Source organism: Grampus griseus (genome assembly GCF_964374135.1).
Source record: "Grampus griseus genome assembly, chromosome: 15".
NCBI lineage: Eukaryota > Metazoa > Chordata > Mammalia > Artiodactyla > Delphinidae > Grampus > Grampus griseus.
The window spans coordinates 62,603,057-62,631,008 of record NC_139009.1 but is presented as its reverse complement, the minus strand read 5'-3'; the positions used below and the strand labels follow the sequence as shown (position 1 = coordinate 62,631,008).

At 41.5% G+C, this 27,952-nt stretch overlaps 1 protein-coding gene across 2 annotated transcripts in view; it reads right to left on the bottom strand.

Annotated features, from left to right (window-relative positions):
- Window positions 1–8,213: 8,213 nt before the first annotated feature.
- The window catches only part of STAMBP (STAM binding protein), a 34,385-nt gene continuing 14,646 nt past the window's right edge, over window positions 8,214–27,952 (bottom strand). For both annotated transcript variants that reach the window (XM_082672507.1, XM_082672506.1), the window contains exons 3-10: window positions 20,739–20,814; window positions 20,331–20,426; window positions 18,815–19,178; window positions 17,645–17,769; window positions 16,625–16,762; window positions 11,133–11,245; window positions 10,433–10,532; window positions 8,214–8,873 (exon numbers count right to left, since the gene is read on the bottom strand). In XM_082672507.1, the coding sequence (XP_082528633.1) occupies window positions 8,817–8,873; window positions 10,433–10,532; window positions 11,133–11,245; window positions 16,625–16,762; window positions 17,645–17,769; window positions 18,815–19,178; window positions 20,331–20,426; window positions 20,739–20,814 (1,069 nt within the window). In that variant the 3' untranslated portion in view covers window positions 8,214–8,816. The remainder of the gene's footprint in view (window positions 8,874–10,432; window positions 10,533–11,132; window positions 11,246–16,624; window positions 16,763–17,644; window positions 17,770–18,814; window positions 19,179–20,330; window positions 20,427–20,738; window positions 20,815–27,952) is intronic.

Genomic DNA, 27,952 nt, shown 5'->3' with positions numbered 1-27,952 from the left:
CCTACAGAAAACTACTATTAATATTTTGGTGTATTTCTTTCCCATAGTTTTAATGAATGCATATATCTATACATATTTTAGGAAGGCAGTATCGCACCGTGGTTGAGTGTGGGTTGGGAAGTCTGACACCACTCATTTGCAGTTCTGTGGCCTTCGGCAACTCCAAAAAAGAACTCCCACAGTGGCCCACGGGTTATTTCTGTTCTTCTTCCTAGGCCTGAGTGAGAATATAGGAAGTTACTTGTGTTGGACAAATAGTAATGGGTTATTACTGGGTGAAAGAAGTGAAAACATCACCTAGACTAAAGAAAGTAAGACTATTCTTAGCTATTTCTCATTCATTCCCTGTAGTTAGCTTCTCTACCCCTCTGTCTCCTCTCTTCACCTCACTTTGTCTTGAAAAAAGCCACTGGCATCATACCAACACCAAATTCCATCAAGATACGGTCCATGCCATCTACAGCATTGTCTTATCTCCTTGAACAATAAAGTTTGCTAATTCTTAACCTATTCTTCCACCAGTATGCTATTACTTTAACTTATAAGTTTATTATAAGAATTACCTGGTAATAAAATTTCCCCCAACACTCTTCATCTTTCAATTTTGAAAAATGGTTATTTCACTTACTCCAGATTAATTTTATTTTTAAAATCATTTATTTATTTTTATTTATTTTGGTTGCCCTAGATCTTAGTTGCAGCAGCCAGGCTCCTTAGTTGCGGCTCACAGACTCCTTAGTTGTGGCATGCAAACTTTTAGTTGCAGCATGCACATGGGATCTAGTTCCCTGACCAGGGATCAATCCCACATCCCCTGCATTGGAAGGTGGATTCTTTTTTTTTTTTTTTTTTTTGTGGTACGCGGGCCTCTCACTGTTGTGGCCTCTCCCGTTGCGGAGCACAGGCTCCGGATGCGCAGGCTCAGCGGCCATGGCTCACGGGCCCAGCCGCTCCGCGGCATGTGGGATCTTCCCGGACCGGGGCACGAACCCGTGTCCCCTGCATCGGCAGGCGGACTCTCAACCACTGCGCCACCAGGGAAGCCCAGGAAGGTGGATTCTTAACCACTGTGCCACCAGGGAAGTCCCAATTCCAGATTAATTTTAGAATAATCTTTTCAAGTTAAAAAATAAAATTTTTGTAGACTTTCATTTAAATTTATGGTTTAATTAAAGAATTAACATCTTTAAAGCATTAAATCTTCCCTTCATGGAATATAGAATATGTCTTTCCATTTATTTTCTTCATGTCCCTCTGTACAGCTTAGTTTTATGTAAGTCCTGAAGATTTTCTGCTAATTTTGTTCCAAGGTATTTCATAGTTTTGGTTGCTAGGGTGAATGAGAATTTTTTTTTCCCAATCACAACTGGCTATTGCCTGTACTAGAAAGCTACAAAGAAGTTTTATATATATATATATATATATATATATATATATATATATATCTTTTAGTGGACAATTTTGCTGCTCTTATTAGGCCTAACCATTTTTAATGATTGATTATCCTTAGGTTACTGCCGTGGCCTCTCCCGTTGCAGAGCACAGCCTCCGGACGTGCAGGCTCAGCGGCCATGGCTCATGGGCCCAGCCGCTCCGCGGCATGTGGGATCTTCCCGGACTGGGGCACGAACCCGTGTCCCCTGCATCGGCAGGTGGACTCTCAACCACTGCGCCACCAGGGAAGCCCTATCCTTAGGTTGTTAGGTAGATACTTAGTTTGCAGCCAAAAACTGTGTCTCTTTTCCAGTATACTCTTTATTCTGCTCCAGTACATTGGCTAGATTATCCTTTCAGAACACTGTTAGATAACAGTAGTTAGAAAGGGTTTGTCTTGTCCCTAACATTATTTCTTTATTAAGAATGATGCTGGGTGTTGTTTCAGAAGATATATTTTATCATGTTAACAAAGCTTCTTTCTTTCCTAATTTATTAGGGGAGTTTGAAAAATAAAGAATAAATGTTGATTCTCATGTCAAATACTTTATTATTATCTATGAAAGAGTCTTGGGTCTTTATTTTCTTTTGACCTTCTTCTGTGAGGTATTATATTAGTAGACTTCTTTTGTGGGGCCAACGTTACCTTCTCAACAAACTCATCAAATACATCATGGGCTCTAGGGTTGGGCAGACCTGGGCTGCCATCCTAGCCCACCACTTACTAGCTGGGGGGTCATGTACAAGTTCTAAATGGGGATGCACAACAAATGCTGGCAGTTATGATACATTATTCCTTCACTATATTGATGAATTTATTAATGCTTTTATTTAGGAAATTTGCATCTGTATTGTTGAGGTTGATGTGAAATATATGTGTATATGATTTATTATGTTGTGTTCACAAAAATGAAATATGCTTTTTTATTTTCCTATGCTCTGCAGCAGTTAAAAACAGCAAGAGATATTTATATACCCATGTTCACAGAAGCACTGTTCACATTAGCTAAGAAGTAGAGGCAACCCAAGTGTCATCTGACAGATGAGTGGATAAACAAAATGTGGTATATACATACAATGGAATATTCAGCCTTAAAAAGGAAGGAAATTTTGACACATGCTACAACATGGATGAGCCTTGAGGACATTATGCTGAGTAAAATAAGCCAGTCACAAAAAGACAAATACTGTATGATTCCACTTATATAAGGTATCTAAAGAAGGCAAATTCATTGAGACAGAAAACAGAAGGGTGGTTGCCAGGGGCTCGGGGGAGGGGAAAAAGGAAAGTTGTGGTTTAATGGGTACAGAGTTCCAGCTTTGCAAGATGAAAAAGTTCTGGAGATCTGTTTCTTAACAATTTCATTGAGATGCAAATTCATTAGCTTAGTTATAATAGGACTTTCTTAAAATATGCATTCGTTGTATCCCTTTGTTCACTTCTAATTTTGTATATATATTTTTTCCTCTTTGTTTACTTTATTTTTTCAAAGAATAACATTGTGAATTTATCTACCAAGATTCCTATTTATAAATTCATCCTTTCCTTCCTCCTGGCTTTCTTAGCATATTTTGTTATTCTTTTTCCTAATTTGAGTCAAATGCTTATTTCATACCTTTTGATTCTTTCTTATTAAATATTAAAGCATTTAAGGTTCTAAATTTCCTTCTCTGTATAATTTGTAGAAAGTTCAGAAGTTTCAATTTGTGATACTGCATTATCACTCATCTCTAAATAAAGACAAATGGCTACATATGTAGTTTTTATTTTCTCATATGCTTTTCTTCTTTTACCTTCTAAGAGGTAACCTTCTATAATCATAAAAGGTTAAACAAATTAACTTTAATTTACTTAATTAAAATAAATTAAATTTGTTAAGTTTTAAATTAAATTTTAAATCTTTAAAATTATTATTCAAACTGTGTGCATATTTATTGCTCTGTTCCTTAAAAAACCAAAGCTGTCCCACTTATTAGCTGGTGACTTTGGATAAGTCTGTGCATTTATTCCTATCTTATGGTCAGGCACTGTTCTGGGAGCTGAGAATACAAGAGTGAACAGGACAAAAGTTGCTGTTTTCACAGAGTATTCTCTCTCTCTCTCTCGCTCTCTCTCTCTCTATATGTATATATATATATGCTAGAAATAAACAGGATGATTTTAGCTAATGACAGTATGCAGACAGTAAAGAAGATGCGGTAGAATGATGGGGTGGAGACGGTTTTTTTGGTTTTGGTTTTAGATAGTTTTTTTTTTTTTTTTAATTTGGCTGAATCAGGTCTTAGTTGTGGCATGCGGGATCTTCACTGAGGCATGTGGGATCTTCTGTTGTGGTGCGTGGGCTTCTCTCTAGTTGCGGTCCATGGGCTCCTGACCGCATGGGCTGAGTAGTTACGGTGCACAGGCTTAGCTGCCCTGCGGCATGTGGGATATTAGTTCCCCGACCAGGGATTGAACCCGTGTCTCCTGCATTGGAAGGTGGATTCTTAACCACTGGACTACCAGGGAAGTCCCGGGGTGGAGGTGTTTTAGATGGGGTTGTCAGGGAAGACCTCTGCTAACTGCTAGATCCCATGGACTCATCTTGGTCCTTAGCCCAGAAAACCTCTCCTGAGCCATTTGGTACCACTCACCTCCCCCTTTTTTAAACTGTTGCTTTCCTTGGTTTCTGTGACGAGATAGTAGTGACTTTGTCACCACTGTCTCTTGGTTTCCTCCTACGTCTCTGACCTCCGCCTTTCAGACTTTAGTCCAGGCACATCTTCCCCCGCCCACCCTGCTGGGTAGCACAGTCATCTGTCCTGGCAGCTGGAAGAGGAGCTTAAATGCTGGCTCCCTCTTCTGAGAGCTCTTGCTTGTATTCAGACCTTTGGCACAAGGTGACACTGGGGTGGCGGCACAGGTTCAGGATACAATGTCTGAGTCAAGGCAGTAAGATGGCTTCCCAAAGGCGGAGGTTAGGGCACAAGTCCACCTGGCTTTCTAACACACGGCTCAACACCACGGACATTATTTCAAGGAAGGGCTCAGCAAAAGAAAGTAAGGAAGTACTGTGCTGACCGAAAGGCACTCAACACAGTGCTAGAAAGCAAACATGGTCCTATCCTTACATGACATGAGGTTACATGACAGTTCAGTGACCTGACTCACATAAAACAATAAGAAAACACTGCAAAACAGCAAAAAAACACATACCAAATTGTGGGAAACAGGCCACAAGTGCCACTGGAGCTCAAAGAAGGAAGCCCTGAGTGAATTTATCAGTTCAAGAAGACACTGATGGTAGAACTTGAACCAAGCCCTCAGGGAAGCAGGTTTAATCACCAAAGGACACAAAAGTCCATGGTTATTCAGTGCGACAGGGCTGGATTCTGGATCCAACAGGCACAATGAATGATGCGGGGCTTATCCTGTAAGAGTAAGGCCCACTTCTAACCCCAAGTAGGCAAAGGTTAACAAAAAATTCAACCCTGGACTAAAGAATAAAGACTTCTGTGAAGAGGATCAAAGTTCTCTTCCAATTCTTTCACCTCAAGAAATAGTTGGAACAACAAAAGTGGGAGGTTCAAACAAGAGTGGGATGGAACCAAGGGTTAAAAGATACGGTGCAATCTCTTTAGATCCTGGCTCTGCTCTGGGTCTTAAGGGAAATGAGTAGAAATTTGGAATGTTTCTTCTGATTCTTGAGGTTCTCAGTTTTCCAGTTCAGAACATCAGGGCAGACCAGAAAAGATATTTGGAGCTGAGGCTCTGTTAGTGATAAAGAATGTGAATCTATCTGAGGAGTCCTCTAGCTGGAAGCTGGAGGAGGTAGAGGTCTCGCAGGTGGAAGTAACGGCACCTCAACTCTAACACTTGCAGAGATACAAATAACAAGTAGCTTAAATCTTTATATTGAATAGCATCTTTACAACTCTCATAGTTGCATATGGAGTTCATTCTATCCTCATTCGAGGTAGGTATATTAGACTGATCCCACTTCACAGAATTTTAAAGAAGTTTGGGAAGTTCAGTGACTTCCTGGTGAATGAACAGTTGAGCCTAGAAGCAAAGTCTTTAATGTTCAGCCTGGCACTTCCTCTCAAGAGGATAATGCTCCAGTGTTCCAAACAGGCCTTCTCAGTGCCTCAAGCAAAGCTCCTCACAAAAAGAAAGAAGCCTTGCCTCTGAAGTTCCACTCCGGGCTCACACACTTGAAAGATCCTTGAACAAACTGGTCTCCAAACCCAGGTGGGGTTAATATACTGAGATATAGTGGGGAGGGGCTGGGAGGCACAATACAAACTGGACTGTTTTCTAGGGAACAACATCTGGTCTGATCTGAAAACTGTTCTCAAAATCCACTTGAAGCAGACCAAAGTCACAGGATTCACTGGGCCCTCATGTCATTGAGGCTTTGCTCCTAGCGGTCTCCAGTCCTGTCAACCCCCACATGAAAAGCTCTTTCCACTGGGGTAACTGAAACCCAGAGGTGACCAAAGTCAAAGGGGATAGGCATTATGATTTTAAACTCTGGGGTGCCAAATGGAAGTGGAAACCCTTGCTTCTCAAACAACAAGTATCCACCATGACACTAGGGAATGATCCCCCCCACTAGTGAATGCTTCCCACCATGGCTTTTAAGGTGTCTGGCACCCAAGAGAGCATTATAAGGCTTAAGTGGTTTTTTTCTTCCTCTTTGGTGGTATTCAATTAGGAGTACGTGGAAGTAATCAGCTGAAAAAACCCAGGCCTGCCCTGACCCCCAGCAGAGTCTTCACCAGCGTCTCTGCACCTGGCCCACGGCACTTTGGAGGGTCTGTGCCTCTGAGGCCAGCTGGGATGCAATCAGATACTGCTTCTCTCTCCCCACTCAGTCCAGACCAGTAAGTATCGCACTTGTGTGGCTTGGGAGAGTGGAAAGGCTTTCAGGAGCCCAGAAGTCAGTCTCTTTATCAAGTAGTTTTTACCCTTTCAATACAAGCTTCTTTCCTCAGGTTTTGTGGTCTGACTTCCTTTTATTCACAATATTCCTTTCCTCCTTTCCCTACAGTTCTGGTTCCTTTTCTCTCACTGCCCTATCCAGTCTCCCTGCTTCCTTGTGAGCTGGCTTGATAGCATGTCTCTTCCACAGATGTAGGGTGAAGTGAGACACTAAAGCTGGCCTGTGCAAAGTACCACTTTCGTGGCTAGACTGTAGCAGGTCTGAAGAGGACAACTGCAGACTGATTTCCCGCACCCATCCATTTACTGAGATTTCTTCTGCACAGGTGTGGAGGCAAGAAAATGTGGCGATCTGGTAAACAGTAAATGATCAATGTGGTTGCAATCTATGATACAGTTCACTTTGGTTCAACAAACATTTTCTGAATGTCTATGATGTGCAGAGACTGATGAATCAGTTCAAAACTCCCCAGTATAAATGACTAATACAGTGGTTTTCAACCCTGGCTGCACTTGAGAATCCTAGCAGCTTAAAAGACAAAAACAGAAACAAACAATGTCTGGGGTCCCTCTCCAGAGATTTGGATTTCACTGGTTGGGGGGTGGTGGAGTGTGAGTATCAGTATTTTTTAAAAAGCTCCCCAGGTGTTTGAATGTGTAGTCAGGGGTAAGAGCTTTATGTGGCCATATGTAGAAGGTTTGGAATAAGGGCTAAATTTAGATTTTAAGCAGTGGAAAGCTATTGTAGGTTTTTGAGCAAGTGAGGAAACATGAGGATGGCTGTAATGTGGGAAACTTCTCCTGACTGTACTGGGCAGAAAAGACTGGAGTCAAGAAACACTAAAAACAAAGAGACCTGGTAAAAAGTCTATTGCAATAGTTCAAGTAAGGGGTAATAAGATCCTAAACTAAGCAGCAGCCTTGAGAATGGAAAGAAGGGGTGAATTTCCTGGAAAGTGCAGGGCCAGGCAATTGTAGGACTGTTAAGGGCAAAGGGAGCAGTCCAGGCTGCCTCTGGGGCTACGGCAGGAAAGGAGGGCAGTGACCAGAGAGGTTCTCTTTCCCTTGCCCAGACCCACCTACCTCCACATTCCCACCTACTCTGAAACTGCAGAACAAAGAACTTCTAGTATCTTTGGAGTTAAGAACTTATGAGAAAAACAAGAATATAGACACTTGGCTTTTGGGGGAAAAGTTCAAGGGCTGCTAACCTAAGCAATAAAGACTGAATATATTCGGGACACAAAATTTTAAGATGAAGCAAAACTTCATACATTTGCAAATTTTCTTTACCACAGAATTTTGATACAAAAAGAAATCATTCTCCTATCCAAGGCATTTACTCTCCTGCCCTGACCAGAGAGGACACAAACAATACCATTAATTTCTGGGCCACCTTATAACACTAGGCTCAGCTCATAGAAAAAATACAGAATCAACTGCAGCTTCAAACATCTTCCTAGATGTTGCCTAAGTCAGAAAGGAAGAGCCAACACAATAAAACCAGCAGGGTGGGGTGGCATGGGAATATAATCATTTATTTGGAGTGTAACCTGGTACTCCAAACAAAGGCTCTATTATCCTCAGCTGAAAGCTTTTAGGGCATAAGGAGGAAGTGAATGGGATGACCGACTTGAGATAGCACCAAAAGAACAGAGATGACTTCACAGTCCTGGAAGATGGCAAAAGGCAGAGAGAAAAGACTGAACAATTAAAAGTGAACTGGGACATACCTTCAATGTTGGTACATCTCAAATTCCATTTTCCCCTCACCTTTCCCCAAATAACCAGACCATTTAGTTAACCTCTCTAGACAATGCTTGATCCAACAGATCATTCTAGAGCACAAAAAATATATATAGTTGTTATTTTATTGTAGAAGAAAAAATATCCCTAAATATTTGTTAAATAACAATAACTCCTGACAAAATCATTCTTCAGGGTTCTTGGGCCTCACCATCTGGTCAAACACAGCAAGCTCTCCCTCAGCCTTATGATAAGCTTCATTAATATTGCCATAAACCACAGAAAAACCCAAAGATTTTCTAAATGGCTTCCAAATTTCTGCATAGATGCCCTTAATTAGTCCAAAGGTAAACAATAAACAAGTTGGCCGAGAAATTAGAAGGATCTCTGAGAGGGGAAAAAATGTTAACAATTGGTGAATCTAGAACAAAGGGTATATAAGTGTTCATTACAACATTTTTTCAACTTAATTTTTTAGTTACAGGCAGACTGAAAAGTTGCTTTAGCATGATCATGCTATTTTCCAGATGTGCCTAAAAAACATATTCAATTATTTCTTTTCAAACCAGAAATAGAAAATCAGTTCTCCCCCAGGTGATACGTTCTATTCTGTTTTAAAAAGCTTCCAGAGCTTTCTGGAAAGTTTAAATTAAGGGGCTACCAGTACACTGATATGGTTTTATAGTTCTTGGGAAGTGTCTGAGTCAAACTCTCATCGAAGGTCTGTGATGGTCACTGCTCTGTCCACAACAGTCACGTGGCTGCAGCTCTGCAACAGGGAAAAAGAAAGAAAGGGAAAGTCCTGGAAAATTCTGAAAAGTCATCTTTAAAACTCCTTACTTGTTGAAGTCATGGAAGATATCTTTTACTTAACTTCCTGTGTGTTTTCTTATCTTTGAAAAGCAAGTTTAAAAGCTATTTACAATAAGCAGCTCACTGCCTAACTTCTTATATCTTTTGTATATTGTCATGATATATAAATATATATGTTTAAGAAAAACCCAAACAAACAAAACTCCTATTTACAATGCTTATTCTGGCTAGTGGTTCCCAGGCTGGCAGCCAGACTGCTACTTAAATGGCTGTTATGGTAAGGGGTCTGGGAATTATTACTTCCACCAACCCAGAATCAATAGGCTGTAGCCTGAATCAATGTGGGCCCATATACCTTCATTTATTTTTCAAATGTATGTATATTCTAGAGTCATTCGTAAAATATACATTTATTTTAAATAACTGCTGAATTCATTGCAGTTTTTTGGGTTATTATGTCAACCAGATAATAAAGTACACCTACTCTCACATGGGGAATACTCCCTCTTGGCATGCATAAGGGTTCATCCTAACTGAAAGCCTAGGCATTTCTGGGGGATTGTATAGCCTCTGTTTCAACATCCTGGTACCTAGACATTTATTATATTCCAAGGCAGGCTAACCTATTTGTGAACAAGTCTGTCAGAAAGTTCTTTCTCATACTCAGCTGAAAACTGTCATCCCACAGGGTCTTAAGTTTTAGTTCTGGGAGTCACACCCAATACCTTTTTATACAACAATTCTTCTAACACTTATAGTCAGTTCTCAGATGCTCCCTGGGGTTCTCTCCTAAACACCCCCAGTTTCTTTTATGTGACAAGGGTCTGACTCCCTTTTCCATATTGGTCACTTTTCAGGAAACCCAAAAGAAATAATAATACTCCATGGCCAGCATGGAGTGAAGCAATACTATCACATTAGATTTGAGGGGAAAAATTGAAACATACTTATCAGCAACTGAAACTTTTTACTCACAGAATACCACTTGGGGAAAAAAACTTTCTAATAAGGTCATAAAAATCCCTGTTATCTAAAATCAAATTAAAAGCAATATTCCACAATTAAATATACTTAAGTGGCTTTTTCTTTTGAATTCAAATCTCTTATTGAAGTGCAGGCTTAGCAACTGATGATGATGAAGGAAAAAACCTAACATTTAATAAGCAAGCTACTGCACTTGGTACTTTCTGTGCATCACTTCATTTAATCCTGTCAATAACCCTATTCAAGTACGTATTATTATTATTATCATCTTCATTTACAGATGAGAAAGCTGAGGCCCAGGAAGGTTAAGTAACTTGATCAAAGACACACAGTCCTTAAGTAGCAGAGCTAAGACTCAAACTCCTTCCTATCCCACACCGCTTCCCATGTATGTTTTTATTAGGAAGATTTGGAAAAATAAGTGACAAGGCTGATCTTCTATGTGTGTCACAAAGGACAATGTGCCTCATCAGCTCTTACTGTCCTCCCTGGTTAAAGCACAGCTCCGATTTCTTCTACATAGATACATACACAGAAGAGAGGTGGATCCTTGCTGTGTGGATGAAATCCTTTCTGGCGACAGGAAGAAATCTCCTCTAGTCCGTGGTCAGTTAGTCTAAAGAATCCAGTTCTGAAATAAGAAAAAGCAGATCTAGAATCAAGCAAAGGTGTCCCCTCAATCACACACACACACACACACACACACACACACATACACACACACACACACAAACACACACACAGAGCAGTGAAGAGCTCACTTTGAGACAGCCTCAAAAGTATGCTGGCTCATAGGTCTCTTCTCTGGTGAATGAATCAGTTAGAGAATGACTCATCACCGCCACTACGCTACTTTTACTGGGAGAATTCATAGTAAATAACAGGATTTAGAATGAAAAAGTAACTTTTGGAGATAATCTGTTGGATTTTGAAATTTTCTAATCTGATATCAATCTCTTGAAATTCCTACTGCTTCAAGTCAAACACTTCAAATTTTTTATGTCCTTTTCTTATAAAAGCATCTAGGTTGTTGCTTGGATACTTTTGTAAACAAGTTAGAGTAGGTTTATCAGGATATAGGACTTAAAAGGAAGCCTTTTTAAAAAGCCAATCAATACCACAATCTATATATTTTATAGAGAACAAGGTCTTAAGAATGGAGAATGTTTCCTCTGAGGCTTTTCCCCGGCTATCTCCTTGCAAAACCCTGAACCACACCCTATGTACTTACTCCTGGAACTTGGGGGAACAAACAATGGCTATCGACTCTGGCAACATCATCTGGTAGGAGCAGTGAGTGTGTAGGTCAACACTGGAGAGGAAGGCGGTCTGCGTGGGATGAGTCTGAGAAGAGAAAAAAAGGCAGGGACCCCTTCAGCGAGAATACACAGTCAAGCCTGGCCCATGAAGGAAGGTAGAGCCAAGTAATTCTCAATAACTTGCTACGATCTCCTTACGTACAAAGCCATTAGCAGCCATGAGGAATATGCCTGAAGTTCATAATAAGTAATGAACCTCCTTCCCAGCACTGTAAACGAGTATAGTGTAACATGAGTATGTGAAGAGACTCAATTTCTAATTGACCATCAAGACTTATCTGGCTACTCACAAGCTCTCTCAACACAATGGCGTCTCCCATACTGGATCAGACAGTACATGCTGCCCAATACAACAACCTAGTAGAAGTCAAGGACTTAACAAAGCACAGTTAGATGAATGATTCTTCTTCCTGATGGAGGGGTTAAAAGGTCAAGCATGAGTCTGGGGCTCTATAGGCAAAAGTAGCAAAAGCTGTCCTGTGGTTAAAGCATATCTTTCAAGGATATGAGAGGCAGAGGGTTACTGGGATTTCAGAAGGGTAGTTAAATCACACAAAGGACCCTGTCTTATTTGAGAAAAAGACCAAGATATTGAATTTTGAGGGTAATCAGTTAAAGCACCATCTAAATTACATTGTTTATCTCATCTGTTTTCAGTTACTTAATGGTTTTTGTTTTGGCCACGCCTCGTGGCTTGTGGCATCTTAGTTCCCCAACCAGGTATTGAACCTAGGCCACAGCAGTGAAAGCACTGAGTCCTAACCACTGGAATCCCACAGTTATTTAATGTTTCATTGATCACACTCTTTGTACACAAATGGACCATATAATGACTTACGGTCATCTCAGAGGGGGTGTGAGATAACAAGGATGGAAAAAGAAAGACCCAATATGACTCAAAAAGACCACCAATCTTTACTGACAGAAAAGCACAGAAAAGAAATATGTGCCCTTGACCAGTGTTTTCAACCCTGTTGTGCAAAAAATGAAGCTTCTGAGGAACTTGTCAAAAGCACAGGCTCCTGCACCCCACCCTGGAAATATCCATCCTGAGAAGGAAATTTTTTTCTTTAAAGCTCATTAAATGATTCTTATGTGCAGCCTAATCTGAGAAGCACAACTGCATAGAATGCTGTGACCAGCTCATTGTGGAAGAGGTCTGCAATACAGGAACATGTTAGCTGAGTGCTGACAGTAAATCTACACACAGGTCTACATGGGGAAGGAAAGAACTTTCATGACCACAAGGGAGAAACAGTTTCTACCTAATACGAATATGATCCTATAGACTGTTAGGGACAAACAGCCTGTGCCAACACCCTACAGCCCATGGTTACAGCCTGAAATTTTAACTGAGAACAAATAAGACCTACACAAGCTGATGAAGGCCTCCAATCTAAAGTTGGGTTAGCTAGAAAGATGATATACAGATACATAGCAGGGGATCAATAAATAATTGTTAAACTAAACCAAAAAATCTTGTTTGAGCCTCTGCTCCCCACTAACTACTGTACCTTCTCTCCTTCCCTTTACAGTCAAGTTTCTTGAAAAAACAGTTACGCTCACTGTGTCCACCATGCTGGTGACAGAGGCAGGCATTTTTATGAAGAGAAAACAATACACTAAAGGAGCAGAAATAAGTGAGGAGAGTGAATGCCCAGGGTAGCCTGGGTGCCTGGATGAGTAGGGCAGCCACAGGAGAGCAATGCCAGGTAAGACAAGGTGAAGGAGTGCCTTGAATACTGAGTTGGGGGTTACACAATAGTTGGTGATAAACATGACCATACAAAGTTTTTGACCAGGGAACCTGATTTATATAGCTGGCAAGGTACAGAAGGAAGAACTGACCTTTTGCCTTCTCCTCTTGCCAATTTTAAGATCTGAGCAAACGTTATGGTCTGCTTTTGTTTGCTTTCAATCCCAAGTTAGGAAGGAATGCTACAGAAATATCATGGGGAAAAAAAGCTGGAATACTATCAATTTAGGCTCTAAATTTCTTCCTAGCTAGGCCCCCACTGATATTAAAAATTCTTTTACTCATTTGTGGCTAAGATCTACCTGAAGTCTAAACAGAAATTATTCCAAACTTTCCCCATCTTCTCCAGTTTTTAAACTTATCTGTCTCCTCCTGCTGAGCAGTGGATCTAGACTTCAACCTTGTTGATAGCAAGATCACCTAAAATGAGTTCCCTCAACCCCTCCAATTATAACCTCAAAAATCTCTCGGTATCTTTCTTTCTTCCTTCAATTCTGTCTCAGAGGAGTGAGTGTTTTCTCCCCCATATGAAGATGACTCCTTTTTTGTACTTCTGATTTAATACTTTCCTATCTTCCATTACCTTGTCTCTCCTGACCTCTGACATCTGCTGCACAGGCTCCACTATACTCCACCAGCTCACTGGGCTTAAAAACATGTTCAGGGACTTCCCTGGTGGCACAGTAGTTAAGAATCCGCCCGCCAATGCAGGCGACACGGGTTTGAGCCCTGGTCCAGGAAGATCCCACATGCCGCGGAGCAACTAAGCCCGCCTGTGTGCCACAACTACTGAGCCTGCACACCTAGAGCCCATGCTCTGCAACAAGAGAAGCCAGTGCAATAAGACCATGCACTGCAACAAAGAGTAGCCCCTGCTCGCTGCAACTAGAGAAAGCCTGCGCTCAGCAACGAAGACCCAACGCAGCCAAAAATAAATAAATAAATAAATATATTTTTTTAAAAAAATGTTCAGACAACTATACACAAGAATGCAGATGAACCTTAAAAACTGAGTAAAAGGGCTTCCCTGGTGGTGTAGTGGTTGAGAGTCCGCCTGCCGATGCAGGGGACACGGGTTCATGCCCCGGTCTGGGAAGATCCCACATGCCGCGGAGCGGCTGGGCCCGTGAGCCACGGCTGCTGAGCCTGCGCATCCGGAGCCTGTACTCCAGAACGGGAGAGGCCACAACAGTGAGAGGTTCGCGTACCGCAAAAAAAAAAAAAAAAAAAAAAAAAAAAAGAAAATTGAGCAAAAGAAGCCAAGTACAAAAAAATACATATTATACAATTCTATTTACATAAAGTTCAAAACCAGGCAAAACTAAACTATTGGGTTTAGGGATACACACTTAGGTGGTAAAGCTATAAAGAAAAGCAAAGAATTTCCAGAAATGTCAAGTGAGGGACTATCTATACCAGAGAGGAAGGGTAACTGGGCAGGACATGGAGGTGGGAGTGTGCTTCTGGCGACGCTCTATTTCTTGACCTAGGTAATGTATGCGCACAGATGTTTGTTTAATGATTCATTAAAGTGCACGTTTATTTTATGTACTTTCTTATACACATTTCAAATATAAAGGTTTAAAAAAAAAACAAAATAAAAACAGAACACATTTTCACACTAAACCATAAATCAAGCAAACTCTCTCAACCTGGCTATTCCTTAAGCCACCATTCCATCTCTTTCCTTTCCTTTAGTCAGTGTTAAGCTCTTCAAAAAATCAGTATATATTTCACTATCACCACAACCTCAATATCCATTACTTCTTAAACCTTTTTAATCTGCATAAAACCCACTAAATTGAGGTCATCAATGACCTCATCAAATCCAAAGGGCTCATACAAGTCTTCATCTCTCTGCAGCATGTGACATAGTTAACATCCTGAAGCTTCTTCTTAAGATGTTCCTCCTCCTTTGGCATCTGCGCCTTAACACTCCCCTCACCTTTCTCTGACATCTCACTTCATGACTGACTACTCCCTACGCTCCCCTAAGTGGCCTGTCCTTCAAGCTGCCAGTGAATCTCTTCCTGTTCTCCACCCTCCTCCAGTTCCAAGGCTTCCAAGGTCAGCTGTATGCAGAGGTCTCCCGGTTCTCTTTCCCACCTAGACCGTGTTCCCAAGTTCCAACTGCCTGATAATTACCTCCACCAATATAATGTCAAATACTCACAACGGAAGACACCATTTGCCCCACTTCCAAGTAAGCTCTCCTGCTGGAGCCTCTGTTTCTGCTTATGAGATGATTAATCATTGCCACCCCCATGAGTCAGGCCTGAAATCTCTAAGTCATCACTTACTCATCATCCTCTCTTACTCATTCCCCACATCCTCTGAAATCCTGCATTTATCTCTTCCTTCCCAAATGCACTGCTATCACCGTAGCTCTCATCATTATTAGACTTTATCATCACATTAACCTCTTAAATGATCTCCCTGCTTCAACCTCCTCACTAAAAAGCAGAACTATCCTGCCTGTCCACCCAAAACCCTCCAGAACACTGCTCCTAAAGTATCATGTGAAAGCTTACCTACAACTGTTTCCTGATATGAACCATAAGCCCCAGAAAACTGGACCACTCAAAGCTGCAGGATCACAGTCTGCCTATTCCAGTGTTGTCCCCTCCATATGGAACTCTCCCTTGGCTCACCTCGTCAAAATTCTAGAAAATCACCCCAGGTGTGATCCTTCCCTCCTCTGAATTCCACAGGGCTGTTTGCACCTCTTGAGGCACTTGGCACATTCTGCCTCACATGAAGAGTTATGACTTGTCTATATGTCAGTCTCCTTTATGAGACTAAAATCATATCTTACTCAAATTTGTATCCCCTGGCGGATAAGGTACAAGTTTTCTACTCCCCATGTAAGATAATGGGGGATACACAATAAAAGGCAAATATTTATGAAAGGACAGAGGCACACTGACTGCCTCACAGGTCAGTATTTCCCAAATTCTAACATACAAGTGTGTGCAATCTTCCCAAATCCAGAAATGAGCTGCCTTGTTTTTATGTAACCCTGTCACACAATATGGAAAACAGCTTGGTCTATGAGAATGAGGGGTTGAAAAGGAATAGAAAGAAAAATTAAGAAGTAATCTTTAGGGATGGAATTATATTTTACCTGAATATTACCAGAAGACTGTTAAGACATGCAGACACTTGAAAATCTCCTATATTCGTGGCCCTTCTGATTTATGTAAAGGTATAGGCTGCTTTAAGAAAGACCAAATGGGGGCATCTGAATTAACTTCCTTGGCTCATTTAAAATATTTTGATTTATATACCTTTCAGGAACATCATTTGTACGAAGTAAGGCATAGCCTCTACCGTCAAGGTCCACATATACTCTAGGCTAGCATCCTATCACGGTTCACGCTCACAGGGGAATTGGGGCTTTAGGGAAACAGGTTCATTTCCATTAAAAAATTTTAAGTTAAAAAGCCCTAAGTAATGCCCGGAAATCAATACTGTGGTGCAAGCAGTTACGTATGCTAGGGAAGTCAAGTCTGCATCCAACAGAGGGAAGTACAACCATCTAAATAGTCTGGATACAATTCACTCTGCTCCAAGCCAAAAATAAGCAGTGTGTTTATAATATCATGTGAGAAGAGGAGACGAACCCCTGAAGAGCTCGGAATTGCTTACGTGAATCCAGCCCAGTGTGATGAGACCCTGCTGATCCTGTATGAGGAAAAGCTCTTCTTCGTTCTCGGTGTTGCAATAATCAGACCCAGCACTTTGCTTGGGGATGAGGACATGGGTAATGGTAAATTCATTCCTCATCTGTCAAATGAGAAAACAGCTCATCACAATTCCCTGGTACTTAGGCAACCCCACTCTGTCACAGCAGTGGAAAGTTAAACATCTATACAAGCGAAGGTCCTTCCCCCCAGCATCAGTCTTCTAAGTGAGGTGAGTCCCTTATGTCAGTCATGTTCACAACCCTGACTGCCCAAGTACATTGTTTGGGGCCCTCTGCAAAGCCACAGATGCCCACAGCCCTGTGGGAATTTCCTGCTGCAGCCAAACAGGTCTACTCATGATTCTTAAGAAGCTCTGGGTATAGTACCATTTCTCTTCCTTTGTTCATGTCTAGAGTAGTTTCCTTTTACTATTTCCCTAAACCCTTCCCATCCTTTAAAGCTCAGTTGAAGTCTATTCCACCTTAGGTGTTTATTTATTCAGCAGTTAGTAATGGGTTCTTTAAGCACCTCCATTTAATGATCCTTCTTTCCTCATAATTCCTAGTGCCTTTATTGTACATACTAGTCAACATACTATCTATCTTTTGGTGTATATCTCCCATCTCTCCAAAGTGCTGGGGTACTTTTTGCGGACACATGCTCCGTGCCTTACATATTTCATATTCCCAGGTCCTGCCATAAAGTCGGTGTTCAAAAGCTAATACACAGGATCTTCCTACCAAGTTTAGAATTAGGTATTTCTTATCACTGGCATTAAAATAATCAGTTCAGTTCAAGGGACTTTGAAAATCAATCAAATACAGGGTCACTAAAATCAAGGTGACATTGCATTACGCTGCCCATGGCTCTTTGGCAGAAGGATTGGCACAAAGAGTAACTGACCCTGGGTATCTTCTCTGAGAGTCACAGGAGGCCAAGGGGGAAGAAACAGTCTCAGCTCAGGAAAGCATTTGTCTTTTACCAGTTTTCCACAGAGAATTCCACATGTCTCTACTCCCCGGGCAGTGTTGGCACTGGCCAACTGGAGAAACCGTGGGCAGAGCTTCCCAGGCACCACCACGTGGCGCAGTCCATCGATTGTAGGAGCTGTAATGGAGAAAGAAGAAATGTCTGAGATCATGGGGCACAGCCTCCCCAAGCAGACCTCAGAGTTGGCAGCCCTGGGAGAGCAATGCTAAATCACTGGGGTCCCGCAACTGTAGGTAGCGCATGGGGATCTCATCCTTATGGCAGAAGAAAAAGGGCTGTAAAGTCTTTTCTCCAACCTCTTGCTACAGCCATTGGGAGTATGTTATTTCAAGAAAAGAAAAGAGGCTTTAATCATTCAAGTTAACACAAAGGTAAACTACTGCTTAAAAGAAGTTTCTGAGCTATTCAGGAATAATAGTGAGAGACAATCCTGCCTAGTACATGGGGAGAAACCTGAAGGCCAGGCTTCAAGAGTCCAGCACCCCTTGCCCACTCTTACCTTGTGCTTTTAAGTGGATCTTCTGCGAAGCTGAACTCCTTACATGACTACTTGAAAGACAATTCCTAACAAAAAGATCTATTCTATTAATCAAGGCATACTCATCATTTTGCCACTATTGTTATTTTCTCAGATAGCCATACATTGGTGAGAGGAGGAAAGACTCAACAGTTTTTTATGGCTAGACTGAATTATCACTGACTACATACAATACTTACCTTGACTAAACTCTTACCAATTAGGAACATTTGCAGGGCAAGCACAATTCAGTAGCTCTTTTTTATTATTTAAAGGTCAGTGGTTGAACTGTAAAGTGGTACTATAAGTCTCAAATTTCCTTTACAAAAGGTCAACAGTGGTCTCTAGTTCACTGAACATTTCAAATCTCTGTATAACCCTTAAAAGCTGAGGGTCTGACTTTCAAGGATGTTATTAGCTCTTCAGAAAATCGACCTGGCCCAGGTAAACTATATGTCTTAAGCAAAGTCCACTTTATAATATAGCTGTGATAGAACACAGTATGGTAATACTAATCAAATGGATTTCTGTGACCAGAGCCTAATGAGTGGTATCATGGAGGTAGTTGTAGCTGAATCTCCTGCAATGACACCCTGTTTGGTTGCAGCTGAGATAGAAGAGTACGGAAGCAAATGAATTCACTACCTTCTGAGTTGCTCAATGCTCCAGGTTTCAAGGATCTATCCACTACAGGTGGCTTGGCAGGCCTTACAGTTGTATTACAGTCCGAAGGCTGTGTGTATGTAACAGGTGCCGTGGGGAACACATTTAGGGAGGGCTTCTCTAAGTCAGGTACCAGTGGGCCGTCCAGGCCAGGGTCCACCTTCCCAAACTCCTGTACAATTTTCAGTCGTTCTTTTTCTAGTTCCTGGTTCCGGATCATCTCCTCAAAGGCATGGAACTGTTCCTGCTCCAACTGTTGCTGCTTCTGTTGTGCCACCCTCTGTCTTTCCTTTTCCAGCTCTTGCTGGATGGCTACGTTTCGGGCAAATTCTTCCTCTTCCTTCTTCTACAAAGAATGAATACGAGTTAGGCTAACACTTTATACTCAAGTGACTTCACATCTTAGAAGGACAAGGCTTTTCAGCAGGGAGATTGCCCCAAATGTACTTCTGCTCTAGCGTGAGTTCCCAACACAGAATTCATGTTTCCTTTAGTACCTCTACACCCATGGAACAGCTGCTGCTCCTGTCTATCTAACTATCATACACCTATTCTTCAAAAACAGTTAAAGTCCTGATCCTCTTGGTACCCTTTCCCAATGACTTTAACTAATGCATTTTCTTCTTTACCAAAATCTCAAGGCAACTTACTGTCTGCACCTCATAATCTGTATCATACAATTTTAGCCTCTGGTGTGCCATGTATACATTCTGTATCCCAAGTAAGGCTGTGAAACAGAACCAAATCTAAACTTACAACTGCCATGTTGGGGGTCTCTGTTGAATTTTGACCCTGAATGAAGCCTCTGAAATTTTTCTGGTGATTGGTCCAATATAGAGTGACATTTTAAACTACTAAGAAACATCAAGGAATAATCTCCTTCATGAAGGTTTTCACTCATTTCACTAAGGTACTCTAAGGGTACCGTAGAAATACATAGCTGTTCACCTCTCTGCTAATTTTCAACATCAGAGTCCAGAACAGAATTCAGTAGAGTGTACAAAAGAATGTGCAAGTGCTTGCAGTGTGTGTTCTCACCTGACACAGACCAATGACACTGTCTCAGAGCTTCTCATGTGTTTTAACTGACTCTTCCTAACAAGAATCATTTGAAAATAGCTTGAAAAAAACCCCCAATTATTATAAACAGGTATATCCTATGTTGGATATAATCAAATGTGTATCAAATATCCCAAATTCTCTGATCTAAAAACCTTATACTTTAGTGCGATTTTCATTGTTCTTAGGTTCTAGCTCTAGACATAGCAGACAAGCAATAGATATTCTGTCCCTCAAGTCATCCTCTTAGATAAACAGGCTAAATCTGTATTAGAATCCTCAGCCTAAACACCTTTTTTGAGTTTCTGGTCTTTGCCAATAAAGTAAAATATCACATTAAAATCACAAGATCTGTTGAAATATCTATTAGAATCCTAGGTCACAGCCTAAGAAACCAAAATAATTTCCTTTTTTTTTTTTTTTGCTATTACATACTCACTTTTTCTTCATTATAGTCTATATATTCTTTGGTATATCGTTTTAACAGTTCTGCTTTCAGCTCTTCTGCTTTGGGAAATGCAATCTCCTTTAATTTCTGAGACACAAAATCAAAAACTGGGAGTTAGAACAATTGCCCGCTAATTAAGTAGAGAAGTAAAAAGACTGAAGTCAAGTTGGCAATGGCAACAATGTTTCTAAAAACATTTAAATAATAATTTAAATTTAAATAATTTAATTTAAAATACCTCCTACCATACCAGATATTTCGTAACTGATCTAGTGAAATGGCCTTATCTCCTATTTGCAGGATATGATGCTCAGATGCAGATACTGCTACTTATATTTTGGAGTTAGTTTGTGCTTCTCTGAAGCTTTTAGATGGGCAACAGTTAAAGTGAAGACCCACCTTTACTGTGTCTTTCTTTTCAGGAATGACAGCCGATTTGTAATCTCGATGCTTTGGTAGTTTCTCAATAAAGAGCCTAAGGGAACAGATCAGATTGACTGTGATGCAAAGAAGATGTCCAAATGTCCAAAAGACTCTGAAGCAATGCAACTCCCTTACCCTGCAGAGACTACTTGATGGGTTTCCAGGCATGCAGGGATAACAGGAACACCCTGACAGGCCATGTTCCCCACTCATCTCTAGCCCTGTAAAGAGCAACAGAGTGTTTCCCTCTTCTCCCAAATCAGATGTGCAGCAGCACCAGACTCCTACAACAAAAACGATGGGGAGGAAAGCCTATCCTGCGCCCCAAAATACACCTCCAAAGAGATTCTTTTCTTCTTGTGACAGTAACAGGCTTCCAAAGGAAAAGGCCTCTCACAAATCATTCTTCAGAGAACAGTTTGGCAGCCAAGGACAGGAGGCTAAGAGAAAACCCACATTCTATTACTACTTCTAACTCTGTGTGACCTTTAATGCTGGCTTTTCTTCTTTGGGATTCATGTTCCATCAAAGAAGAATATTCCTTGCACCAGATTAAGCACTGAGATGCTTAGACAGTTCATGTGTTATATGTGTGTAATATGTGCATGTTCCATGTGTAACGTGTATTATGATCTCTGATGAAAAGTGCTTAGAGAAACATTAAGTGCTAGATTTCCTCTTTCAGTTCTTGTCCTTGGCTGTAAAGCTCAGTGGGAAAAATAAACTGAATCAATTCATAGACCTCTAACATTTATGATGTCTACTTGGGGACGGTGAAAATAATAGAAGTTCAGTAACTTGTCACAGCCAAAACGGAGGGTTCAGAATTCAATGCCAGCAGGCCGGTTCCAGAGTCTACTCTTTCAACTACTATATCGTACTGCCTCCTCATGGCTCCTGGAATGTCCAGAACTGTTGGAGGGGTTCTGAACAAAGATGTCTTTCAATAGAATTACGTTGTAATAAACACAAGCTGAGACCCAAAACAAATAAACTGAGGGTAGCTTGCCCACAGCCACAAAACACTGTTATGTAGTTGAGATTAACTGACTCTTTTTCACTTTCTGCCCATGGGTAGGAGGAAACAAAGGAGGAAAACTCAGTAAAGGGAAAAGAAGATCCCCACCAAAACACACCGTCTATAGATGAACCATCCTCCTTCTGTTCTAATTAGGCACATGAAAATTTCATTTCAATCCAATTTCATAAGACCCCTCAGGCAGGGATGAATTCCAAAATCAAAACAATTCTAAAAATTGTCCTTTGGGTTCATGAAAAATGAATTAAAAGTTTCCTTGAAGTCTATACTTAAAACAAGCACAGATTTTTTTTTCAACCATAAAGTCCTGAAGAGGATATTAGGATAAATAAGGCATAGATCTTGTGCTCAAGAGACCTATTATTAACTCGAAAGACCAAGGTACACTACCTTCAGCAGGCTAAGTGTGCTTTGTATTGAAGCCTCAATCAGTCAAGAAAGTAACATGTCATATAAACACCACACTTTATTTTTATTTATGCTCTCAGCCTGAAGAACTGTAAAGTCCCTGAGGCCAGAGATTTCTGTTTCATGCTTCTTTGTATATTCCTCTAAAGCCAGCACAGTGCCTTGTATAAAGAGGCACTGAAAAAATATCTGATGAATAAATTGTCTTAAAACCTTTGGATGAGCTGAGTGAAAAAACAAAGTGCAAAAAAGTATATATAACATGCTACCTTATATGTAAGAAAGGGGAAAATTATATATAGGTACACCTCAGAGATATTGTGGGTTTGGTTCCAGACTACTGCAATAAAGCAAATGTTGCAATAAAATGAACCACATAAGTTTTCTCATTTCTCAGTACATAAAAAAGTTATGTTTACACTACAGTGTACTCTATTAAGTGTACAATAGCATTAGGTCTAAAAACATATACACTTTAATTTAAAATACTTTATTGCTAAAAAATGCTAAGAATCATCTGACAATGCAGGGTTGCCACAAACCTTCAATTTGTAAAAAAATGCAGTATCTGTAAAGTGCAATAAAACAAGGTATGCCTGTGTGCATGTATATATATTCATTTATTTTGTTTATAAGTATATAAAGTAACACAGGAAGTATATACAGAAACTAGCAAAAATAGAGAACAGGGGAAATAGAGTAGATGTGACAAGAGTGGGAGTGAAAATTTTCACTATATACCTTTCATTTTATTATTTTGGTTTTGAACCATGTAATGAAAACTAACTTATAAGATAAAACTCCCAGACCTGAACATGAATACCTTTCTCTTGTTTCAGTAACTGTAGTCAATTTTCTGAATAGGGACATATGGGCAGAAGCATCTCCTGAAAACAGAATGGGCAGCATAACCCACTGCCCACACTGGACGCAACAGAGCTTGGTGGTTAGGAGGGCAGGCTCTGGAGCCACCCTGCTTAGGTTCAAATCCTGGCTTTAAGCACTTACTAGCTGTGTGATCTCCAGCACCATCCCTCAGTTTCTCTCTCTATATAAATTATATATACAGAGACAAACTAGTACTACCTGATAGGGCTGCTATGACATTAAAATAGATTTTTAAAAATAAATAAAATGCTGAGCACAGTGCCTAGCACATAGCCAACATCTGCTATATGTTTATATGATTGCTTTTACTAATAAATAAAAACGTGAGCAAGAAGAAGAGATGAAGATGTTAACACCAGGGTTAGAAATTTTCTAGGCAGAGAATAGCTGTGGCCCAGATGTATACTGTTCTCTGGGTTATATCTGGTTGCAGCCTACAGACAGGAAATGTACCAAAGCAAACAAAGATGCGTTGGTGAAACACAAGCAAAACAAACTAATGGAACAATAGAAAAAAAGAGGTACACAGAAAAGTAAATAAAAAGGTAAATAATTATATAAAATGGTACTCAACTTTACTTACATATGAAAGAAATTCAAATTAAGATGAGATATCATTTTCATCTATCAGATTGGCAAAGGCTTAAAAGTTGATTACAGTCAGTGTAGGCAAGGGCATAGAGAAATGGGTATCCTTACACACTCTTAGCAGGACTGTAATTTGATAATACCTTTTTCCTTAGGAGAGGAAGGGGAGTGGGAGACCAAGTATTCAAAATTTAAAATGTGTATATCCTAGGGCTTCCCTGGTGGCGCAGTGGTTGAGAGTCCGCCTGCTGATGCGGGGGACGTGGGTTCGTGCCCCGGTCCGGGAGGATCCCACATACTGCGGAGCCTGCGCGTCTGGGGCCTGTGCTCCACAGCAGGAGGGGCCACAGCAAGTGAGAGGCCCGCGTACCGCAAAAAAAAAAAAAAAAAAAAAATGTATATCCTTTAAACTCACAACTCCACCTCTATGAATTTATCCTATAATAATACAAAAATATATGTATAAAACTGTTCAATACAGCATTGTTCATAAAAGTAGGGCAACCTGAAAACCTAAATGACCATCAGTAGGGGATTATTTAATAAATTATGGTGTACCCAAATGTGGAAAAACAACATAACCATTCACTCTTTCCTTCAACAAATATTTACTGAGAATCTACTGTGGGGTCAGGAATTATTATAAAGGCTGGCAATTTGGCAGTGAATGTCACAGTCACAAATTCCTCCCCACCAGAGAGTGTACATTACAGTGGGGGAACAGACAATAAGATAAAATAAAAAGTATTATAGATAATCAGTGCTAGGAAAAAGTCACTAATAGGGAAGGGGAATAGAAGTGACAGAGAAGGGATTGAGCTTTTAGATAGGGCAGCTAAGGAAGGCATCACTGAGAAGGTACCAGTTAAGTAAGGACTGGAAGAGTAAGCCATGACAATATCTGGGATAAGACTGTTCCAGGCAGAAGAAACAGCCCTAAGGCAGAATGAGATGCTGGATCAATGTGTCCTGATGCAGAAAGATATGACTGTTAAGAAAGCAAATTGTAGAAAATAGTATATTGTATGATCTCATTCAGGCTTTAAGAAAAAGACATGAGCCCATGTGTTTGCATGGGCATATTTTCTTAACAAACACATAAACACACAAGAAACATAACAGTGATTACCTCTGGTGGATGGGAATTTTCTTTTCACTTTAATATTTCCATTGCTGTATGGTTTGAAAAAAATTTGTTTTAATCAGGAACAAATATTACTTTTGTGTAAAAATAATTTAAAAAGTCAAGCAGAAATTCTATAACATGGATGTATTAAGGGCTCTAATTTCTTCCAATCTTAAAAGTTAGTCAGCGAAGTGAGCATGAGCACAAATGAAAACCCTCTTCAGTCCATAAGCCCCAATCCTGGTGGTAAACATTTTCAACACAGGTGACAGGCCATTTTCAGAAAGCAGGTCTGTGTTGTAGGGGGCTCACACAGCAGACAGGAATATCCTAAGTCCTCTGTAACTCTCTTCTATGCAGCCTAGTCGATGACCATAAAAAGCTGCGAAAGAATCCACCGCCTGGATTACTGTCTGTGCTCACCATGAAAATATGCACTGATTTAATATGTTGAAGATCCTTCTTCTATACTGGGGTCTGCAAAAGGCAAAGCATTCCTACAGTAGGGGAAACCTCTGAGGGGGGAAATGTGCTTGAGATAATTAAGACGCCTGAACTGCTCAAGGGAAAAGAACAAACATGCCTTTAAAATCCTGAGCTAAAGTATGCAAAAGGTCTAGAACAATGACTCAATAGTGGGGGGGAGGCAGAAGAGTGGTGAGGTAGAGGCCTACCCTCTTCCCTCCTCTCTCCTCAGTGTAATAACTGCCAAAGTGAGCCGTTGTTAACTGACAGGAATATACCAAGTAAACTGCAGTAGAAAAACTGACCAAGAATACTGAGCTAGTTTTTTTGCAACTCCTAGGGCCTGTCAGTTCACAGAATCAGAGTTAGGGCCTTGAAGATATCTGCAGGAAAAATGAAGGTAGCTACATTTATTGATCCAGGTCTAGCCAATCCAACAAAGTCCCAAATTAAACCCCAAATCTAACAAGTTAAGTAATACATTCTACCCTCCTCTCACTCAACTCTCCTCTAGGCCTAGTTCATCATGTTAAATGGTCCTATAAGCAGAACACCACATACAGGAACAGACTCCCCGTATCGGTCTTGTTGTTAACACTGATACTCATATCACTCAAAGTAACACCAAATCACAGAAAAAAAACAACTTCTTAAGCATCCGTGTACCATTAATCCTACTCCCTCTTGCCTATATAAGAGTTTATTTCTACACTGAAACTCTCTTTTCTGTACCGTTAGCCTCTCCTTCTCCACAGTATCCTTTCCATCAGCAAAAAGTATGCTCTAGAATCTCCGATCTTAAAACACACACACACACACACGCACGCACACACACACGTACATGTACACACGCACATTCATGTACTCCTTGTCCCTTTCAATTACTTCCTCAGTTTTCCACTTTACTTCCTGCCCAACTTCTCCAAAGAGCTGTCTATGCCAGGGCTTGGCAAACTACGGCTAGCGGGTCAAATCTAGCTGGCCATCTGTTTTTATAAATAAAGTTTCATTGGAACACAGCGGCACCCATTCATTTGTGTATTATCAATGGCTTGCTTTCACACTACAAAGCAGAAGTTGCAACAGAGATCAAATTGCCTGCAAAGCCAAAAATATTTATTGGTGTTGGGTGCAGCCACTTTGCCCTACGAACTCTGGTCTGAAGTGCTGGGGTCAAGACCTCTGCACGGGACACCCTGTGAGCAAATGAAACTAGATTAAGCACGAAGGAAAAGAAAACGAAGTATCGCTGACTGAAAAGCTACTGACAGGGAGGACCTTCAAGATGGCAGATCACCTTCCTCCCCACAAGTACATCAAAAATACATCTACCTGTGGAACAACTCCTACAGAACACCTACTGAACGCTGGCAGAAGACCTCAGACTTCCCAAAAGGCAAAACTCCCCACGTACCTGGGTAGGGCAAAAGAAAAAAGAAAAAACAGAGACAAAAGAAGAGGGATGGGAGGTGCACCAGTGGGAGGGAGCCGTGAAGGGGGAAAGGTTTCCCCACACTAGGAAGCCCCTTTGCGGGCGGAGACTGCAGGTGGTGGAGGGGGGGAAGCTTCGGCGCTGCGGAGGAGGGAAGCTTCGGAGCTGCGGAGGAGAGCGCAGCCACCGGGGTGCGGAGGGCAAAGCGGAGAGATTCCCGCACAGAGGATCGGTGCCGACCAGCACTCCCCAGCCTGAGAGGCTTGTCTGCTCACCCGCCGGGGCGGGCGGGGGCGGGGAGCTGAGGCTCAGGCTTCAGGCTTCAGGCTTCGGAGGTCGGATCCCAGGGAGAGGACTGGGGTTGGCGGCGTGAACACAGCCTGAAGGGGTTAGTGCGCCACAGCTAGCTGGGAGGGGGTCTGGGAAAGAGTCTGGAACTAAGAGGCAAGAGACCATTGTTTCGGGGTGTGCGAGGAGAGGGGATTCAGAGCACCGCCTAAACGAGCTCCAGAGATGGGCGCGAGCCGCCGCTATCAGCGCGGACCCCAGAGACGGGCATGAGACGCTAAGGCTGCTGCTGCAGCCACCAAGAAGCCTGTGTGCAAGCACAGGTCACTATCCACACCTCCCCTCCCTGGAGCTTCTGCAGCCCGCCACTGCCAGGGTCCCGTGATCCAGTGACAACTTCCCCAGGAGAACACACGCCAGCCTCTGCCACCATAGGCTCGCCCTGCATTCCGTACCCCTCCATCCCCCTAGCCTGAGTGAGCCAGAGCCCCCTAATCAGCCGGGGTCCCGTGATCCAGTGACAACTTCCCCAGGAGAACACACGCCAGCCTCTGCCACCATAGGCTCGCCCTGCATTCCGTACCCCTCCATCCCCCTAGCCTGAGTGAGCCAGAGCCCCCTAATCAGCCGCTCCTTTAACCCCCTCCTGTCTGGGTGAAGAACAGACACGCTCTGGCAACCTACACGCACAGGCGGGGCCAAATCCAAAGCTGAACCCCGGGAGCTGTGTGAACAAAGGGAAAGGGAAATTTCTCCATGTAGCCTCAGGAGCAGCAGATTAAATCTCCACAATCAACTTGATGTACCCTGCATCTGTGGAATACCTGAATAGACAACAAATCATCCTAAAACTGAGGTCGTGGACTTTGGGAGCAACTGTAGACTTTGGGGTTTGCTGCATGGAACAGACTAGTTTCTGATTTTTATGTTTATCTTAGTACAGTTTTTAATGCTTG